This window comes from Fulmarus glacialis, unplaced genomic scaffold (assembly GCF_000690835.1).
Source record: "Fulmarus glacialis isolate BGI_N327 unplaced genomic scaffold, ASM69083v1 scaffold8249, whole genome shotgun sequence".
Classification (NCBI taxonomy): domain Eukaryota; kingdom Metazoa; phylum Chordata; class Aves; order Procellariiformes; family Procellariidae; genus Fulmarus; species Fulmarus glacialis.
The window spans coordinates 93,854-113,343 of NW_009233851.1; the positions used below are offsets into that span (position 1 = coordinate 93,854).

Sequence of the window (19,490 nt, forward strand, 5' to 3'; positions counted from 1 at the left end):
CCTACACCAGGGCTCTCTGGGGATGCCGGAGCAGCAGGCAGCAGAGGCTGGGAGCTGCTGAGCTGAGTGCAGTCACCCAAACCTTTCTAATTTACCGCGGTGCGGCTTGCCCTGCTCCAAGCTGGTGAGCTTGAGAGGGGAGAGTGGGGCCAGAGAGGAGCCTGCACTTGAGGTTTCCAGACCAAAGAGGTTTGATGCAAACTTCAGACAAACACATCACCAGCACATCTGTCACCTGGTCTGCATTTCATCCACCAGGAAAAAAAAAAAAAAAACATTAATCTCAACTTAAAAGTGGCTTCCAGAAACCTCACAGGAAACAACTTTAGCAGGGACCAAATGACAGAGCATCAAGTCCTCCCCTGGCCAGGGGCCACCCGATACAGAGAAACCCTTCAGAGCTGGTCCATAGCCAGCTCCCAACCACAGTGGTGGCACAACCCTACCCTGCAAGGGGCAGAGATATTCAGTCCCCTACGGCAGTGCTGTTGGAGGGCAGTCTCCTTCACCATCTCTCCAGTCAGACTGCGACGGCACAAAGCAGCCTTCCTGCTTGCTCAAGTACATCTTCATCCACTTCTCTTCCCCTGCTGCTCCTCCCTGCTCTTCTACCCCCTGCCCCCTCCTCACACCATCTCTTTTCCTCTCCTCCCCCTGAATCCTTCTTTGTGGCAGGTTCCACACAACTAACTATATTTTGTTCTACATTAAGGACAGAAGAGCCAGAAAACAAGGACGTGGGTCCTGCTCCAAAAGAAAGAAATAAAACCAGCCTTCCTGCCCTTACAGGGAAAGCAGAGGAGTGCACGTGGCCACTGGCAGCAGGGCTTCCCCAACAAGTTACATTGTGTGAAAGCACAAAAGTTATAGTATTGACTAAAAGCTTTGTTTACTTTTAGCACAAATGATAACTGCTGCCAACCACATTTTTCTCCCCACAAATCAGATGTTCATGACAGTACACTGAAGCATCTGTCAGAGTGGTGGCACTTGAATGCCTGGCATAACCCCAGTGTCTGGCCCCTATTTAATGACCCTACAGCCACATCCTCTGGGCTTTACCCAAAGAAAAACCCTCCAGCTGAGCAGGGGAAGGAGAGACCGGCAGGTAGATGCTACCACAACTGCACACACGTTTCTCTCCATCAGAGAAATGGCACAGGACTGATGGTGATGGACAAAGGTGAACCCTAGGCACAGGGCTGGGCAACAGCAGCAGGACTACAGCAGAGCTGGACAGCATAACCCAGTTATGCCTTCACTGCAAATCAGAAAACTGAAGAGAGGATGAGTAATCTGTCGCTACAAGGACTCAGGTCCTTCCTGATGTCAATAATATGTGCTGGAGAGGAGCACGGCAAAATGCCTCAGCCCACCTCGTACAGGAGCATCTCCTTCGATCAGCTCCTCCTGCACCCTCACACCCACTAGGCTTTGACACTTCTGGGCTGGGTAGCCTGGACCACCAGAGGTACCCCGTGCCCTGGCTGGAAGGAAAGCGGGGGTCATAACCCATTGCACTTGCAAAGCACATCAGAGACACAGCCACCTGGGGCTGGAAGAGGGCACAGGAAGCTTGGAGGAGGCTGTGGAGGTGGTTATCAGGCAGCAAGCACCACATGTGAGGGCATGGGGATGAATCAGATGGAAAGGCTCCTGAGACAAACCACTATTGTCCAGCCAGATTTGCTCGTTCGGCACAGGACTGATGGTGATGGACAAAGGTGAACCCTAGGCACAGGGCTGGGCAACAGCAGCAGGACTACAGCAGAGCTGGACAGCATAACCCAGTTATGCCTTCACTGCAAATCAGAAAACTGAAGAGAGGATGAGTAATCTGTCGCTACAAGGACTCAGGTCCTTCCTGATGTCAATAATATGTGCTGGAGAGGAGCACGGCAAAATGCCTCAGCCCACCTCGTACAGGAGCATCTCCTTCGATCAGCTCCTCCTGCACCCTCACACCCACTAGGCTTTGACACTTCTGGGCTGGGTAGCCTGGACCACCATGAAGCACAGAGGTACCCCGTGCCCTGGCTGGAAGGAAAGCGGGGGTCATAACCCATTGCACTTGCAAAGCACATCAGAGACACAGCCACCTGGGGCTGGAAGAGGGCACAGGAAGCTTGGAGGAGGCTGTGGAGGTGGTTATCAGGCAGCAAGCACCACATGTGAGGGCATGGGGATGAATCAGATGGAAAGGCTCCTGAGACAAACCACTATTGTCCAGCCAGATTTGCTGCTTCCTTTTGGGCTTCAGGATTTGGTTTCTGAACACTTTTAGCTGGGCTTCAGCAAGCCTTTCTGTTCAGTTGTCCTCTTTGGTTTTGATGCCTAGATAAAGACTCCCCTCCCTAAGTCAAATTCCAGTTATGTATTAGAGGAGGAACATGCTGAGCTCCCAGTGCTGAAATACATCATATTCGGTACGGTCACCTTGCAGACGGCCTGGCACAAAGAGGCCACGCTCCTACACATAGCCTGGGAACAGCCGGGGACCACTCACACGCATCCCTGAGACAGCCTTGCTGCATGGGAGGTGGCACACTGATGGCAGAGGAGAAGGTGGACAACGGAGGAGGACACAGGGGGCCAAGCCCAGGACCCTTCCGTGCATGTTTTATGGTTGCTTTTGTGGCCTTGCTCCTGCCACAGGCCCTGAATGTCTACTGCTGCTCCTCTGTGCTCCTGCAGCTCTGTCCTTCCCATCTCTTCCCCTAAATCCTCCACATGTGGGCCTGAGCTAAACCCTTCCAGCCACCTACACAACCCATTACTGAGACAGGATCCAAATACTTTGCCCATCTGCTTTAAACCTGGTGCCAGGCTGACCCTGGGTCAAGAACCCAAATCAAGGTTGGAAGATCATGACCCTTCCAGGCTGAAGGAGTTATCGCTGTACCTTGTATACATCAGGAAATCTTGGCTGCAGAACAATACTAGCCTTGCCATCCTGTCTTTTAAATATGTGCTGTGTGTATGCTACCAATATATATCACCAACATGATTATCTTTTAAGCATTTATGCCATTTGCTGCAGTCCTTCAAAATAAATCAAACTGCAGCATCAATGTCAAATCACAAGGGAAGATCGTTTTATATAGTAAAGCGGTGCCTTAAAATTGCTTATGGATGCTGTATTAAAAAAAATAATAAAAATAAAACCTACCCATAGTTCCAAAACAGTAATGACTTTGCCTTTAAAAATGAATTAGATATTAAACAAAAATTATAGCTGCAGAGGGGATAATTGCAAAAATGTAACAAAATAAAATAAAATTAGGAAGGAGGGGGGGAAATATACCTTCAGCTCTGTAAGTCAGAGCAAATTTCCCATCCTCAACATGCAGCAGTGCTGAGGAACAGCACGTTGGCACAACTGCACTATTTTTCTTGCATTCATAACACCACTTTTTGTTAAATTAAGAAAAGTGACATTCAGAGAAAGCATGCACTGTGCCCCTGCCCGAGCAGCCGGGCGGGAGGAGTCCTGCCAGATACGGTGCAGTCATTTCTCATCTGAGAGCGTACAGTGGTCCTGGGTGCTTTGACATCCCCAGTTGCCATCACTCACCCACATGCAAGAACCAGGGAGATGAGCACCCCAGGGCTAGGGAAGAGCCCACCCTGGCACAGCAGCTCTTATCTGAGGCAATTTAGGACTTTTACTAATACTATTTGTCTAATGATAAAGAATGATGCTGTTTGCTTCAAGGATCAACTTCTCTGTTATTTCCCATCCCATAATATCTGGTTCCATGTAGGGACACTCTTGAATGAAGGATGGAGAGAGGACCCTCTAGGAGAGGACCACAGCATTTGTGTATCAATAATAAAGACAAGTGGTGTTAAAAGACCAACTTGTTCCTACCTGCAGAGGCCTCCAAGCAGTGACTCCTTTCGTACCACTGCCCTGAGATGGCAGAGCAGATCCAGGAGGATGCTCCAGAACTCAAAGTCCAACCACCCACCAGAGGCCTCCTGGCACAGAAAGGGAGCCAGGACACAGTGACAAAGGGCCATATGGAATGGAGGTGTCTAACTCCCACAGAAATCCTGCAAGTCAGAGCCCGCACCAGAACCTGGTGCGCTCGGAGAGAAGGGCAATGATTCTTTTCTCATCCCACTCAAAAAGCGGAGTCCCTGCAGCTCTTCTGGACACTTCAGACTTGCTTATGGCCAGGGAAAGTCTGTCCTGGTGGCTCGGTCACTGCCATGACCCTCTCCTGAGCATCATTTTAAATCTTTGAGACTGTAAGGTCTTCATGAGTGAGACTATCTCTTTGCTGTACATTTGGCCAATACATCGCAAATGGGATAAGGCTTTGCAGCCCCAGTGCAAAAGAAAGATGCTCCACTCTTTGCACTAGACGTGCTGCACACCTCTTTCCTCCTTCCTCTTCTCCCCCAATAAAGTTCACTGGTTAATTTTCCCGTGCAGTATACAATCATTACACTTGCACGTTGCACTATAAAAGAGGAACCCAGTTTTGTACTGGAAACACTCTTAACCAATTCCTCAGGGACTGGCTGCTTGCACCAAACCTTTAATAATAGCCCTGTTAGAGCTATACAAGAAAATACGGGGAGGGTAGAGGAGTTTGTTGTTACAGCAGCATTCAGAGGAAGAGTTTGTGAAGTTCCCAGGAAGGAGACTTTGGGGATTTGGGCCAAAAGAAAATGTTAAGATTATGCAAATGTTCCTTGTGGGTTTCCCAGGAGTCCTTGGCTTTGCATCCCAAATTATTCCTGCTCCTCATTAGTCTATCTCTATTCCCTGCTCACCAAGCAAGCCAAAATGTCATCCTGTTGTCAAAAGCTACCATGTATCACAGAGGAAACATGTTTACTCCCTCATGCTCACTCTCTGTGCTAGAAAGACTGACCACACCTGTCCTTCTCATTCATTATTTTAATTTCCCCAATTAACACCATTTGGATTTGGGGGGTTGTTTGTTCTCCATTGTTGCTTCTGCACAGCTGAAGACTGTCAAAACCCTCTGGCAGACACACCAACCTGGAGGCAAGGTGAGCACTGGGGTGAAGTCCTTTTGGAGGATGGGCAGTTTCTGCTACTCCTAAACTCTGCAAGCAGAACAGGGACGCCTGACAAGCTGGGGGCAAAGGGGCTTCAGCACCTGATCTACACAGTAGTTTAAGTTTAAAGGAGGGAGATGGCATAAAAGGGCCATAAACACCCCACAGTGATTTATGCACAGCCCCAGCCCTGAGCTGCGGTTACAACCCTGTGATCCAGCCGGCTGCGTTCTCACCACGGTTCTCGCTAAACTCTGCTCCAGTTCTGGGAGCAGTTTCCCTGGGAAATGGCTCATGCTTCTGGGATCGCCGCATCTTTCACTTTTAGGTTTCTTCTCTCTCTGACTTTGTTTTTTTAATAAGTGTCAAACTCTTAGGAAGTTCTAACATTTGCTTAGGCTCCCAGCCCTTCACACTTTCCATGCTGCCCTTCTCCTCAAGGGGCTTTCAGTCTGTCCCACTCTAAAAATAATTCAAGAGAAATTGCAGAGGAGTTATACTCCATCTGTCTCTGGAAATGGTCTTTGTGCTCATATTACTTGCCAGTGACACTCCATCACCACAATTACCATTGCTATTTTATCTCTCTCTGCCTGTAACGCTGACGAGGGAGTAGCAGACAGTGCTGGTGTTTAAGCTGAATAAGTCACTTAAATACATTTATACCCCAAGATCACAACATACAGCATAAATCTAACCATCTATCATGCACTGACTTGATAAGAATACTCACCACGATATCAGGCAAAGCAATCACAAGAAAAATGCAGGATGATTTGAGCTGCAGCTGCCTGCAAGTCTTTGACAAGGGTATTAGATGAAAAAAATCAAAAAAGGGATGAAGCATTTCACCTAGACATGGCTTTTGCTGTGCTAACTCCATGGGGAAAGCAGCGACTTGAAAAATTTCTTGGTAGATTTGCAGCTACGCTTGTAATATACTAATCCAGCAAGGGATTGCCCGAGGCTCGGCACTGGAACTGGGTTCTTTTCATGAGCAAATCAAAGAGGAAAAATGCCCGGGGCCAGGACGCTCAGTATGGGGGACCTGGCTCAGGTCTTGGCTGTGAAGCATCTCCCAGCTGCCCTCCCCAGCTCTGCTCCACTGCCCGGTCTGTGCGCCAGGGCTGGGAGCCTGTCCCCATCGCTGCTGTGCCAGGTGACGGTTAAAAATTGGGAGATGCTTGGATCCTGACACAAAGATCCTGCACATCTTAAACACTTCTCTGAGGAACTCTGCCATAGAATTGACTGGGAAGAAATCACCTTGTGCTTCCAGCTGCCTGTCTGAGATGTGATGCAGGTACGTCTCCTGAGCAAGGTTGTTATGATGTGGTTAGTATTGGCCTCATTCCTCATAGTCTTCATCTGGAATGTGCTAGAGAAAAGTGAAATACTGTTACAGACCTCATCATGTCTGGAGCCAGATGTGCTCTGTGAAATCCAGTCTACCGCAGCACCATTGAGCCAGAGGACAGTGGGGTGAGCCGGTTTCCCTGGGCACCCCAAGGGGCAGATAAAGCTCAGCAGAGCTCAAGTGCTTCGCAACGGCCAGGTGAACAAATTGGTGGCAATAGCATGTTGTGATCCTGGGCAAGAGCCATTCTCCAAGCAGGCGATTAACCCGATACCTTTATTCCCAATTCCCTTCTCCTTCAGCCTCAGCGTAAGCCCAGGGCAAGATCAGGGAAGATGCAAGCCATGGTCTGGAAGCCTTGCATGGAAACACACTTTTGCTTTTCTCTGCCTTGCAGGTGCTTGGTGAGGAGTGTGATGAAGGTACCACACACTCAAATTAGGGACAACATTTCAGCCTCTCATCCACCCCTAGGATCTCTGCTCCCAACACTCGCCTGCTCCCTGAGCAACATTTTGCCCACAGCATATCGTTATACGGACTGGCAGCATTTCCTAGTGGAAATATTGCTCAGCAAACGCAGTCTTGTTGTTTTTCCAAGAGTCCAGCAAAACCCATGGAAGGGTTGATTTTCCCCCCTAGGATTTCCGATCGCTGGCTCTCCCATCAGGCAGCTGCCAAAGGCAGTTTCCCGAGGCCGGCCAGCCTGCGCTGCCGCAGCCCTGGGGGAAGCCTTTCCCAGCGCTCCACTTCATGGTGTGTTTAATCAAACCCCACCGGCTGCTCAACAAACCCGGCCTCTCCCAGTGAGCTGGGGGAAGAGGGGAGGAGAGGGGCACTCTGCGAAGTGGGCTGGCAGCCCTGGCTGGCTCATCTGGGGGGATCTGTCCATGCATGCACTGGGGCGTGGGCAGAGGTGACGGGAGGGAATTGGGCAGGTTACAGTGTCATGAGAGCAGGAGAAAGCTGCTTTGTCTGATGCCAGGAGGCAGGACTGTAACACAGACCCCAATACTCCTCTGTGCTGTGCTCAGGTGAATTTTAGCTCAAGATTTAGCACTAAAAGTCTCAGGTTCCTACCCTCAACTCCAGCAAAAAAACCCTCCATGAGGGTGCCCGCAGAGCGCCAAAGGCAGCACATGGCCACCACCTCCTGCTTCTCTTCTTTCCTCAAATTTGGCTTCAACCCAGGTGGTGCAGGTGCCTGGATGAAAGCAGAGGCGAGGCCCCATGGTACAGGAGTGAGAGCCACCACTTTTCCCCCAAGTAGACCCTGGGCTGTTTAGATGCATCAGCTTAGGGGCTGGAGGCAACCAAGGGCAAAGCAGGTACAGTCCTGGGACATGGGATGGTGATGGGGAAACCAGAGTTGCCAGCACATGGAATAAAAAAGAGTAAAGAAAGCAAGGCCCTATCTGCAAAGCTTGATCAAAGCCCAGCAGAAATCTGCATGCTGCCAGCCAGGGGAGACACGCCGGGTGGCAGAGGGCTTGGGTAGTTTGCTGCCAGCTTGCACTAAAGCAGATAGGAAAAAAAAAAAAAAATCAGTTATCCCTCAGCCTGAAGTAAATTACAAGTCGCCTCCCTCAAGAACACAAGGTGAAGCTCTTGATCAGACAAGAAATGCTGGCATGTAATTCCCCTTGATATCGCCTGATTTGAATTTTAGTGCTTGTGAAGGGTACATGACTGACAGCTCTGGAAACTGTAGGCTTCTGTTGCCATGCAGAAGGAGCAGAGCACACAGCCCTGGGCACGAGCATCCCCGCGCCAGCTCTGCTGCTGGCTGGAGCCACAGGGAGAGGCTGCACATCTGGGGAAGGAGGACAGAGCTCATTCCCTGCTCCATCCAGCCCTTGCACACCCCACCACGGCTGGGCACGCAGGGGCCAGCTGGTGCCTTGTGGGGACAGTCATCTGCCCCATATTAGATAGGCAAAAATCAGGTTTGCACCCAGAAATATAAGATCTCCCAGGGTTGTGAATCACATCCTTCTGATACTTCTCCATACCATGAGAGCTGGGTGGGAGCTGCAGAGGTGGAGGGGAGCATGTGTTCAAACATTGGCCCAGTACCAAAGAAGTAGTCTCTTGGACATTCATTCTCCCCTAGCACCTCCCCACTGCAGGATCCACTATGGGGTCTACCAACAGCTAAACCCACCAGAAACACCACCACTACCAGATCCCCCAGACCCTTGTAAGACAGAAGCACCTAATTTCTGAGGATGACCCCCAATGTATCCATCCAGAGCATCAGGCTGCTTGTCCTGTATTACTGACCATGCGACAGCAATTGGCCTGGGAATGTTTTGCATGCCATCAACATTCAATATCAGTGGTAAAAGAGGGGGGAAAAAAAAAAAAAAAAAAAAAATCAGACTTGGATCCAGTAAGCACACATCATATTAAAAGCAAAGAAGGAGTTCTGCCTGATTAGATGCAAATGCAAATACGCTAAACCCTCAGCTAATGTACTCAAGCAGAGATCTGTTGACTTCTGTAACCAAAGTTCACTTAATTGCTCACTTCTTCCAGTTAATACGTGTAGCTCTAACTTGTCTGCTCTGCCGCATACCAACTGAAACACTCAGTTCTGCAAAAAGGACAACAGGATCCACTCCAAAACCAAACCACAACAGAGGTTGCTTTAAGGAATTTTGAAGGTAACTTTGGCAAGCAAAACTGACTATTGAAGCTGCTCCAAATTCAAGACTGGTGCAAGCATCAGGACTTAGCAAATAGCTCACCACTAAGCAAATTAAGCAATGCAGGGCTGTTAAAGAAGGCTGGTCTGAGACATTTCAGGTCTGCCTGTCTTTTCCCTCTACAGCATCTGAATCAGCAAGGGACTTGGTAATTTCTCGAAGGCTTGTGTACACTCAGTTAAAATAAAACTCCAGTGATGAGTTTTCCTAACATGCCAAGAGGGAATACATCTGAACGATAACACAGAAATTGCAGGGAATGAGGTAGCTCAAGCAGGGACTTGGAAGCGAGAACATGTATTACCCAGCCAGCCCCCAGAGTTTGCCCTGCCATTCAGCCATGCCACGTGCCTCTGCACACCCTTCCTCAAAGGGGGCTGCAAAGAGGCACAGCTTTTGCAGAGCAAAACCATGCAATTCTGAGGACATTCACAAATTTGCGAGTTATCACTCTTCAGGTGAGATGCGGTAACTGAGCATGTGTTTGCTCGTAGCCTGCCCTGATTGTAAAGTAAAACAGGCTTATTTAAACTGCTGCTTCAGGCACCTTTTCATTTGAAGTGACAAAGACGGTTTAAGCAAACACATTTTACTCTGCAGTTGAGGCCAACTAAGAACGTACCTGTGGTCAATTCCTGCAGTTCAGCTGCCACAGGGTAGCTCCTGACATGATCGCTTGTGATCACACAGATGTCAAAGCAGTCCTAGAAAATTGTGTTTTCCCACAGGAGCTGGGCACAGCACTTGAAATTTTTATTTATTTATTTATTTTATTTTTTAAACAAAACATGTGTTTTTCCTCCAGAAATACTCTGTGCCTAGGATAAAATTTCAGGGTGTTCCTGGGGAGGAGAGACAGGAGCACATATTGACCAGTTTCTTTATATTTTCTGTAGGGAAGAATGGTCAATCACCTGCATTCCAGTGCTGACCACAAATACACCGCTCCCTTACTATTTTTGCTTTTATCACCCTACAGCTCTCAATGAGGCTGAGCTATCAGTGTGTTTTGCCACTACACAAACATACCGTGTTTCTACAGGGACACTCAGAAAATTAAGAGGGATCAACAAAAGTTGCAAATACATACTTCACTTGAAGTGCATTCAAACCCCATGTAGAGATTCTCATTTCAGATTAAAATGGCTTTAAACTACTGCTTAGTCTTCTGGCAAGAAAGAGCCCTGAGAAATGGCTCTTGCTGTGAAGAACTGTGAAGTTTAAATAGTAAAGACTGGCTGAAAGCATAGTTGTTATATCCACTTCACACCTGGGCAGATTAAAGTGCCCACCATTAGAAAGGGAGGCTCCTGGAGCCTTGGAGGGAAACTCAGATCTGCCAAGATCCAGCCTGCAAAAATAACATCCTCCAAAACAACCTGTGCACCCTTTTTTTCTCTCTGGATGTTAGGTAAGCTGAAGAGCTCAAAAAAAAAAAAAAAAAAAACAAGTATACTGACAATATCTGCAATATAACAAAGAATAGTAAAAATAGAGAAAATGGCTGGTCTGGGATTCACAGAAAGGGAGCAAGACTGCCCTTAAACTCAGCATAGGATGTGCAACCAGGAAATTCACCATTAGGAGAAAGTTCTGACTAGCCGTGACAAGGTCAGCCTGGCCAGCCTTTCATCATCCCTGGAGGATGGAGTACCTCTTTGAAAACTATGGAGTCTCCTTGAAAGCACTCAGGCTGTAAGAAAAGAAGGATCCCAACCAGAATATCCAGAGATACACCCTGGTTAAGAAACAGTTCCACAATTTGCTCGTGACTTACAGATTTAGGTTCATCGTCGCTGTCTCAGAGGAGGCACTGCAGGAGAGATGAGCACTGCACAAGGCAGTAGAGAAACTAGGAGCCCCAGCAGCAAACAGAGCAAGGGCTATTGGATGCACAAAGGCACTGACAATACCAATTCCTCTTGAAAACCAAGTTAAAACCATCTCTGTGGAAGTGCGTCCCCATACTGTCAAAGCCTTGGCCAACAGCAGCCAACCTGCAGAAGGCCAATGCCAATGCTGGGCCTCCCAGCCCTCAGATTAGATGCAACAGCCTAAGAAACATGTTGCTTCTAGCCAACGTAGAGCACAAGAGCAAAGTTTACCTTCACCTCTGTTTCAGAGCAGTCTGCAGAGTTTAGCACTCCATTCCATGCCCCCCAGCCTTCAATAACACTCTCTTTACCTTAAAAATCAATGCCTCTTCCCCTCCTGCTTATCCTGCCTGTGGTCCCAGTTAAGGCTCAGTGGGACGCCCACCTCCCGACCTGCATCGTGAGATGGCCGCAGTGTAGCTCCTACCCTGGTGGTAGCCACTTTACGACAGTTGCTCAATATATGGAGACTCATACTCAGCCTCTTCACATCAGGGTGAAGCAAGGGCAAGACTGCAGCTTCACGTCCAAACTGCCTTGCTCCTGCGGCTGCCTGCACAGACCTGGTTGCTGAAGGCAGAGCAGGCCCTGAGAGAAAGCTCAGCACCCTGCGGTCCCCAGCAGAGAGGTAGCAAAGGGCAGTGAGGATCTCAGCAGGTTTAGAGCCTGTTCCAGCCAGAGAGCTGCATTCCCACAGCCTTACTCATACTGACTTGTCTGGGCGGCTCTATGCACCTGTGATGAGGTATATAAACCCACTGAGGTCAGCAGAGGGATTAAAAAGTATATGGGTTCAATAAACCTACATAGGTGCTCCAATTCAGGGAGAAAGCAAGCTGAAGGGTAAGGCTGAGCAGAGGAGCTGGCAGCTGCTTTGACCTCAGCCACACACAGCATGTCCTATGGATCCTGCCCTGCTCCCTCACACCCATGTGTGCCTTGGGCACAGCTTCACCTCCCCCTTGGAAAATGAGGCTCCTCACGCAAGCCCATGGGATGAGATCCTGACATCTTTCTGTACGTTGAACTGCAAAAGTAGCTGATCTGTGTGGGGCTGCTTAAAAAGCGCCCAAGTAGGGAACAGAAAGAGCATCAAAATCAAGCTCCTGCTTTTAGAAACACACTAAAAATACATTCCGCTAGAGGAGATGGCACAACAGCTAAACCACCTGCTAGGAAAATAATACTCAATTGCTAAATTGCCTAAATACAAATGTACATGATTTAGAGACTCTAATTTGAGCAAAGATAGTTGGAATGGGCCAAATTTCAGGAAGAGTCATTAACGCTTCAGAGATGACAGGCACTGGTTTTGCTGCCTGCCTTCTCTTTTTGACTCTCCTGCTAACTTTACCCTCTGGTAACTTCACATGGGGACAGGGATAAATCAAGGATCTATTTCTCTCTGCTCTTTCTTGCAACTTATTTAGGGCACAACAGCTTCACCCTGACACAAGGATATGAAACAGCAGCCTAAAACCTGGCATTATGGACTCACACAGTTACTGGCAATTCACCTGCAGGCAGTGCTCTGGGATCGCAGCTGAGCAGCTCCATAGCAGCTCCTCATCTGCAGGAGCTGGGAGGGAAACCTCTCCTCTTGTCCACCTGGGCTTTCAACACCTGGAGCCCCCTTTCCTGTCCAATCCATTCCTCTCTGTCCTGTGGCAGCTCACTCTTTGAAAGTACTTAGAAGATGGCACTAAAGCTGTTCTTATGTCCTGCTGTCAGGGTACGGCAAAAGCCAGCTGCTCCCTAAAGGATGGGAGACCACAAGAAACCCACCTGCAGGGCTGAGCTTGTTAAATGGAGCCCCTGGGCCCAGGTGGAGTTGATCAGGGCTGTTACAGCCCATTAGTGCCCCAGGGCCCAGCACCTGCTGCTCTACTCACAGCGAAGCCTCTGCTCTGGTGTGCTGGTAAAAGCTCTCATCTGTGGGTGCCAAGTACTCACCCTTTCCTTCTGGCTCCCCAGCCTGCCCTGGAGTTTATAGCTCTCAACACAACAAATCATGAGCTGTGACCTGTTTTTCACTGCTCCTGACTCAAAGGGTTCCCAGATTTACAGCAGCAAGACATGTTACTGGGTGTGTAGTACGTGCTCCTGCTGCTCTGAATTCACAAAGCGAGTGTAAATTAAGGACTAGATTCTTGTGCCATGTCTTTGCTAGCTGACAGGTGATCCCAGAAGGGTCATGCTCCTGCCTTTGAACTTAATAGTTCAGTGTACAGTGTCTTGTTTGTGTCCTGCTTGTACAATACACTGAATACAGACCTGCCAGACAAGATCAGAGCTTAAGTTACACGGAAAGTTACTTAAAATATTATCTACATATTGCAAGAGCTCTGAAAATGAACGATATTACATACTTTGCTCACTGAAAAAGACTCCAGGATAGATTTACTGTGCAAGCTACTACAGCTCCAATCCGAACCAATTAAAGTGAAGAAAGATTTCTTCTAACTTAAGTGTCACGGATCACAGCCCTTCGCCTCCATCTTTTCACGTATCTTTACAGGAACAAGAAGTTAAAGATATGCTTACTAGTTCTAGACTTATACCTTGCACAGACTGGAATTCAATTAACATTATTCTGCAACAAAACTTGGAGAAGCACTTCAGAGTTGCTGCTCACAATGCAGAAGTGACTGAACAAATGATACTCTCATTAACGCTCTGCCTTACCCTGCTGTGCAAGCCAAATCCTTGAACACTAAAAGCACCTCAGTATCAGCTGGGTTCACAGGCATCCAGAGCAATTTTTCAAGCTCCCTGACTTTTATAGACTAGGGGGGAAGGAATTTGGTGTGCTTTAATCCATTTTATTATATGAACTCAGAAATGGTTTTGACTCTCTGGCACTACAAATTAAGCTGGCTGCAGTTATTCTATTCCTGATTATGCTGAAAGTTACTTGCAATAATTTGATGATTATATTTTCTTGCCCTTTTTTTCCCCTCTTTTCCAAATTAACCTAAGAATTTAGTTTCCCTGGTAGTAAGTAAATAATGCAATAAAACTGCAGATAGTAGTCAACACATTCATATCTGGATCCCTGAAATTGTGGATGAACACAGTAAAAGCTCCTGTACTTTGTAGGTGGAATTTCCTGCATTCACTTCCCAGCCCTTCAGACTGGAAGAACATGTTGTATGAGAAAATCAAAATTTTTTGCACTCCTCTGTGTTTTTTTAATCTAGAAGACTAACCACTTTTTAGACATAAGTGAATTCACCTTTGCAAGTCATTAGACAAATACTATCGCACCCATTTTAGAGATTGGAAAACTCAGGTCAAGAATAATTTAGGGATGGAGCTTCTTACCCTAAAAATAGTCCAATCTGTGCAATGCAAGCTACTATTAAGTATATCTAAAGATGGAAAAGAATCTGTTTTATTAGTGTATTCATAAAAATGCTTGGCTCCCCTTCCTTTGCTCTGACCACTGCAACACCTTGTCTCCTAAACCCTGATAACAAACAGAGGGAAAGATGTACACAGACTCGGATTACCTCTGGATAAGTTAGGGGGTATGCTGTACAGTTCAGAGTGTAATAAATAAGTTGCTTCTCTACAGTGTGATGTTATTCTGGGAGTCTAACTGTTCCTCTCTCATTCAGGTGAATTAATAAATGTGACTTTGATGATTTATTTCAGCACAAATTACTTCCCACTATCAGTAAGCATAGCAGAGTCCAGCTCCAGGCTCAATACTCAGGACCTTAACAATTACCGGCTTTTAAAAGCTTCAGTAAAACCTACTTGGAATCCCATCAAATTCAAGTGCCCATGTCAGTTATTCCCAATTATTCTAACTATAAGGACATGTCAGGTACACAAAAGACACGATTCAGACAGCATGACTGCCCTAAAATGATAACTTTAGCATAATGCACTTGACAGTGAAAAAGCAATAATAGCTATTTTGGGAACAAAAGAAAAATACAATGGATCTGATGACTAAGTGTTCTGGTCCCCAATGTAAAAGCAAAGTAGATCCCTGTCGTATTTAACTTGATTCCTTTGAATTAAACATTTCCATTAAAAGTTTCCCACAGTAGCTTTAATATTTAATTATGTATTCCACCAAAGGAAAGAAGAAAATCTTTGCAAAGGGTTTTTTTGTGCATGTGAAATATTTATCAGCATATCTCTTTGGACAAGTATTTTTATCCCCCAGGCTGGGAAATAGCTTCCGTGTACAAATCAGTTTCAAAACATTTTATGTTACAGCTTGAAAGTTTTCTATACTTCAGCACCTCATGCCGTGACTTTGTTATTTCACTTGTTAATGAATGGTAATTAAATCTCTTTTGGCTGAAAAGGTTGGAGGGCTCCTGCTGTATTACAAAAACAATTTCTGAAAGTTACAAAAATGCCCAAGTGTCTAGAAATTAAAGAGTAAAGTTTGCCATGTTTTGAGTCCAAGTTTGAATCACTTGGAAGGATTTATGTGGAAGAACAGCATGTCCCAGTCAGTGTGTACAGTCTCCCCAGTTGAACAGACATAATTATGTCACTTTGTGTCTACCAGAGTAAACAGAATCGCATTCTTAATAACGTACATTGTGGCCACAAACTTCCTTGATCTTACTAACAACTGTAGCAAACACTGCATAAACCCTATTATACACTACCTGCACAAAGAACTGCTACATGTGTACATCTAAGTAAAAACGTGTTAATTTTGCATTTGCTCAGTAGGGCTTGAAACATCAGCCTATTAATTTTTCTTCTTTTCTGTTTTCTCATTTCTTTCAGGTGCTTTGAGTGAGAAAATAAATGGAGTGAGTGCTTACAACAGAGGTAGATAAAGGGGAAATAACTACATATTAAGGCATTTTGTGGTGTTACAGTGCTAAATTGTATTGAAGAGAAATATCTGCATGGTCTCCACTATTCACTTACACCAGTGCAGGCTTCTGCTGGCATCATATGGGCAGACTTGGTCTGCAGCTTGTAAACCAAAACTATGTTAATTCTACTATAAAATGCCTTTTCCTGAAGGCAATACAGTGATTTCAGAGGGAAAGTTGATTCTGAATTTCTTTTAAAATTACAGTTTCTCAAACAACCCAGCACAAATAGAGTTTAGCAAGAAACTGGGAACGTAAATGTGATGAGTCCATTCCTAAGCTGTAACTTTGGGAAGGGGTCTGCTGAGAGCAAAGCCCCCTCCAGTGAAGCGAGGAACATCAGACCTGTGGCGTGGAAACTCAGGCTCCATGTCAGTCAAGGATCGCTCCTTCTCCCTTTAAATAGAAACAAAGAAAAGGAAAATACATATTTCATTCTGCAGCCCAGTGATGTTTACAAACTAAGGAAATCTGTGTCCTCCAAAGTTTCTTTGATGCAGCCACGTATCAAGAGTTCATTGAAAAATTGCTGATTAAAGGCTGTTAGGATAAACTGCCAAGACTAGGTATCTGTTTGGAGCTAATTACAAGCCTACTGATGGTTTTTGGAATTATTAAAAACTAGAAATAAATGAGCTTTCTTCGTGCTACTCCCCAAAATGGTCAGAGCACCTCATTAGAGCAAGTTTGTCCATAAGCTCCGTGACTTCAGATTTCTAATCACCATCCCATTCTAGAATGTATATGCCTGTTTTCAAACAAACAGCTACATTCATCAAAGGCGCAATGGAGAGATATTTTTTCTTTGTTGAATTTTAATGAATAAATAGTGTTATCTGTCTTCACTTTTTAACAAAGTTCTAGTGATAATTACCCTGCCTGTGACATCCGCAGAAAACTAAGTGTGCTGTGCGTGCACTGATAGCCCCAGGAAGTTGCTCTGTCTGAGGATCCAGAGGGCTTGAATTTGATGGCCTTAAGAGGGGGGAACAAGGGTTAGCTGGTTCCACTCTTATGAGGTTGGGGAGGTAAGCACAGCAGAACAAATACGAAGGGCAGTATTTCAAACTTGCTGTATATACCTGGAGGTTTCAGAGAAAGGTCCTGAGATATTTAAAATTAACGAAGTGGAGCTTTATGAAGTACTAGTTTATCATAACAGCAGAGGTCTCAAGGCTTTACAAAGAAGGTCAGTGCCATTACTTTTATTTTACAGTCATTGAAACTGAGAAACAAATGTGAGCGCAACCACACTTTTGCAAAATCTAGCCTTATCATATTAGTGACCTTTCTCAGTCCCCAGTAAGGGAAAAGAAAACACTTCCTGGAATTAATATTTTTCTCTTTGTCCCTAAATAACTGTGTCAGGAGAGGAGGAAGTTCCGAGAAACCCTGTAGGATGACTAGTTATGCTTCCTTTTCCAAATTTAACCCATATGGAGGTGGGAGAATAGGCAAAAGATGGCACAGATGAACTTAACCATGAAAACCATTTATAATTGCTTTTAATTGTATCAATGTAGCACTAATGGATATGCCATCTGACAGCACTAAAAACTAACATGCTGTATTTATATGGCTCATCCTATCTCACTATTGGGCTTCCAACTTTGGGGAGAGAAAATGATCCAGAGTCCATGCTCTTTCTTTCTTCATGCTCCCATGGAGTCAGCCAACAGATGCGCTCATCAGTATGGAAAATTCTATGCAGCTGAATACTGTAATATATTATGCAGAATTAATGTGCAAGTAGCCACGTGCAAAAGCTCCACTTACTACTGATATCCCTCAGTGCAGCTATTTACATATATAGGACTGCAGGATCAGGTCTCTGGTGTGGATTTATGTGTCATATTTTCTCACCGATCCTTATTAAGAACAAATTGGAACCCTGGTGCTAGAAGCAACTAGGAAAAGTAGTGAAGCAGAAAGGGTGCAAGAAGCAGAAGGAGAGAATGGGAAGAGTGCGAAAAAGAAAGCCTAAGACATCTGGGAAAGACAACATTCAGAATCAGAGAGCAGAAAAAGGATTTCAAATTCACAAGCAAAATTTTAAACATTGGATTTTCAGTTTGAACACAAAACAAAGCTAAATTCCTGTTGTCACTCAATATATTCCTTCAGCATCCCATGGAAAGCTGCATTAGTTCAGTATCAAGACTTTAAATCACAAACCAGAACTGTCTTGTGCAAATCAATAAAAGCTTTAGATGATACCTTTGTGTGAGGTTATCTGAGAGTATTAATTCTCTTTCATACCATAGTCAATAATGCTATTAATGCTATTGTCCCGACAGGATCCTCTTTTTATTAGCAAAACCAGCCACATTTATTTCAGACATGATGTTAACATTAGCCAGCATGATAGAGATCAAGTCAGTGGTTTTGTGTCAGCTGGGATTGAGAGCAACCTGAGACTGTATGAATCAAATGGCTCTGGCTCTTTAGCTAGCATCTACACACCAGGCAGTGCCTGTCCAGCCCAGTCTGAGGCAGGAATGATGTGGAATGGCTGTATGTCAGGGGTGAAGAACTTCTTCCGGAAGGATCTGGCTGCACAGCAGGCTCTCTCTAGTGCAGAAAGCAAAAGACGTCACGCACAATTGGCAGTTTGGAGAAGGAAGGCTGCACAATGACGTCGTTTCCTTTGCACTGCTGCTGGGCAACACAAAGCACAGTCTAGAGATTACAGAAGCTGCAGTTATCCAGGACTGATGTGGCCAGTTATGCCTTGGGGTGTGCATATCCTTCAAAGCAGGATGTAGTCCAACAGGTTTGACTGGGGAAAAAAACAATGATGAGGGACAGAGAGTAAAGCCCAGCACCTGGCCACCTCTCAGCTGCCAGAAAGACAAGAGAAGTGCAAGTCAGGGCTGACAGCACAGCGCTGGTAGCTTCTGAGCCTGAGGTGGGAGCAATCATCCTGCAGAAGCACCACAAACAGCATCTGAATGTACTTCCAAAACATAGATGTCGCAAAGACACCATGCTTATCAGACTATACCCATGCCTGCCCACAAGAACAACAATCTGACAAGCTGCACTAATGGCACATATCTATCCTGAACCTATAAACAGTGTAATGAGTCCGGCACTAATTGACCTGCAACATGAAATTCCATTCACTGTGTATGATTAACAGACCCAAGTTCAGTCACCATCACCTTGCACAATATTTTTGTTTTACTTTAAAGCAGTTATGCCCCTAACAAGTTGGATTTTTTAACAGTTATGACAGGAATTAATTCTAGGTATGATATAACAACAAAACATGGGTGAATTTCTTCTCATCTGATGAACAGAAAGAAACATGATGCCAGGGTCCAAAATGGAAACATTAAAACTATTGTGAAGAGGATACTTAGCTGCTGGAAATGGATTATCAGGCATTATGGTAGACTCACATATTGATCCTAAAGCTCCAGGAAGGCCATTAGCACTGCACAATTGTTGCTAATTCCAAACATTAAGGTAACATTATGCAATTTGCAGATGGACAAAAGTCACTGTTTATCACTGACTATTTTGCTAATTTAGTCATCAAAACTGTTTGCTGGCTGAAATATGATTAAGGAAGAAACAGATACAGGCAGCTTTGAATTATATTCAGCAATGTAGAGAACCGATGGCTTTGGTGTGTGAGGAAGGGGCAGGCTGA

The 19,490-nt window shown here is 45.7% G+C and overlaps 1 protein-coding gene across 1 annotated transcript in view; it reads right to left on the reverse strand.

Moving 5' to 3' along the window:
- Positions 1 to 15,841: 15,841 nt before the first annotated feature.
- The window catches only part of CFAP58 (cilia and flagella associated protein 58), a gene marked incomplete at its 5' end in the record, with an annotated part of 46,047 nt that continues 42,398 nt past the window's right edge, over positions 15,842 to 19,490 (reverse strand). Inside the window, one exon of the mRNA XM_009585456.1 lies at positions 15,842 to 16,228. Coding sequence (XP_009583751.1) covers positions 16,108 to 16,228 — 121 coding nt within the window. The remainder of the gene's footprint in view (positions 16,229 to 19,490) is intronic.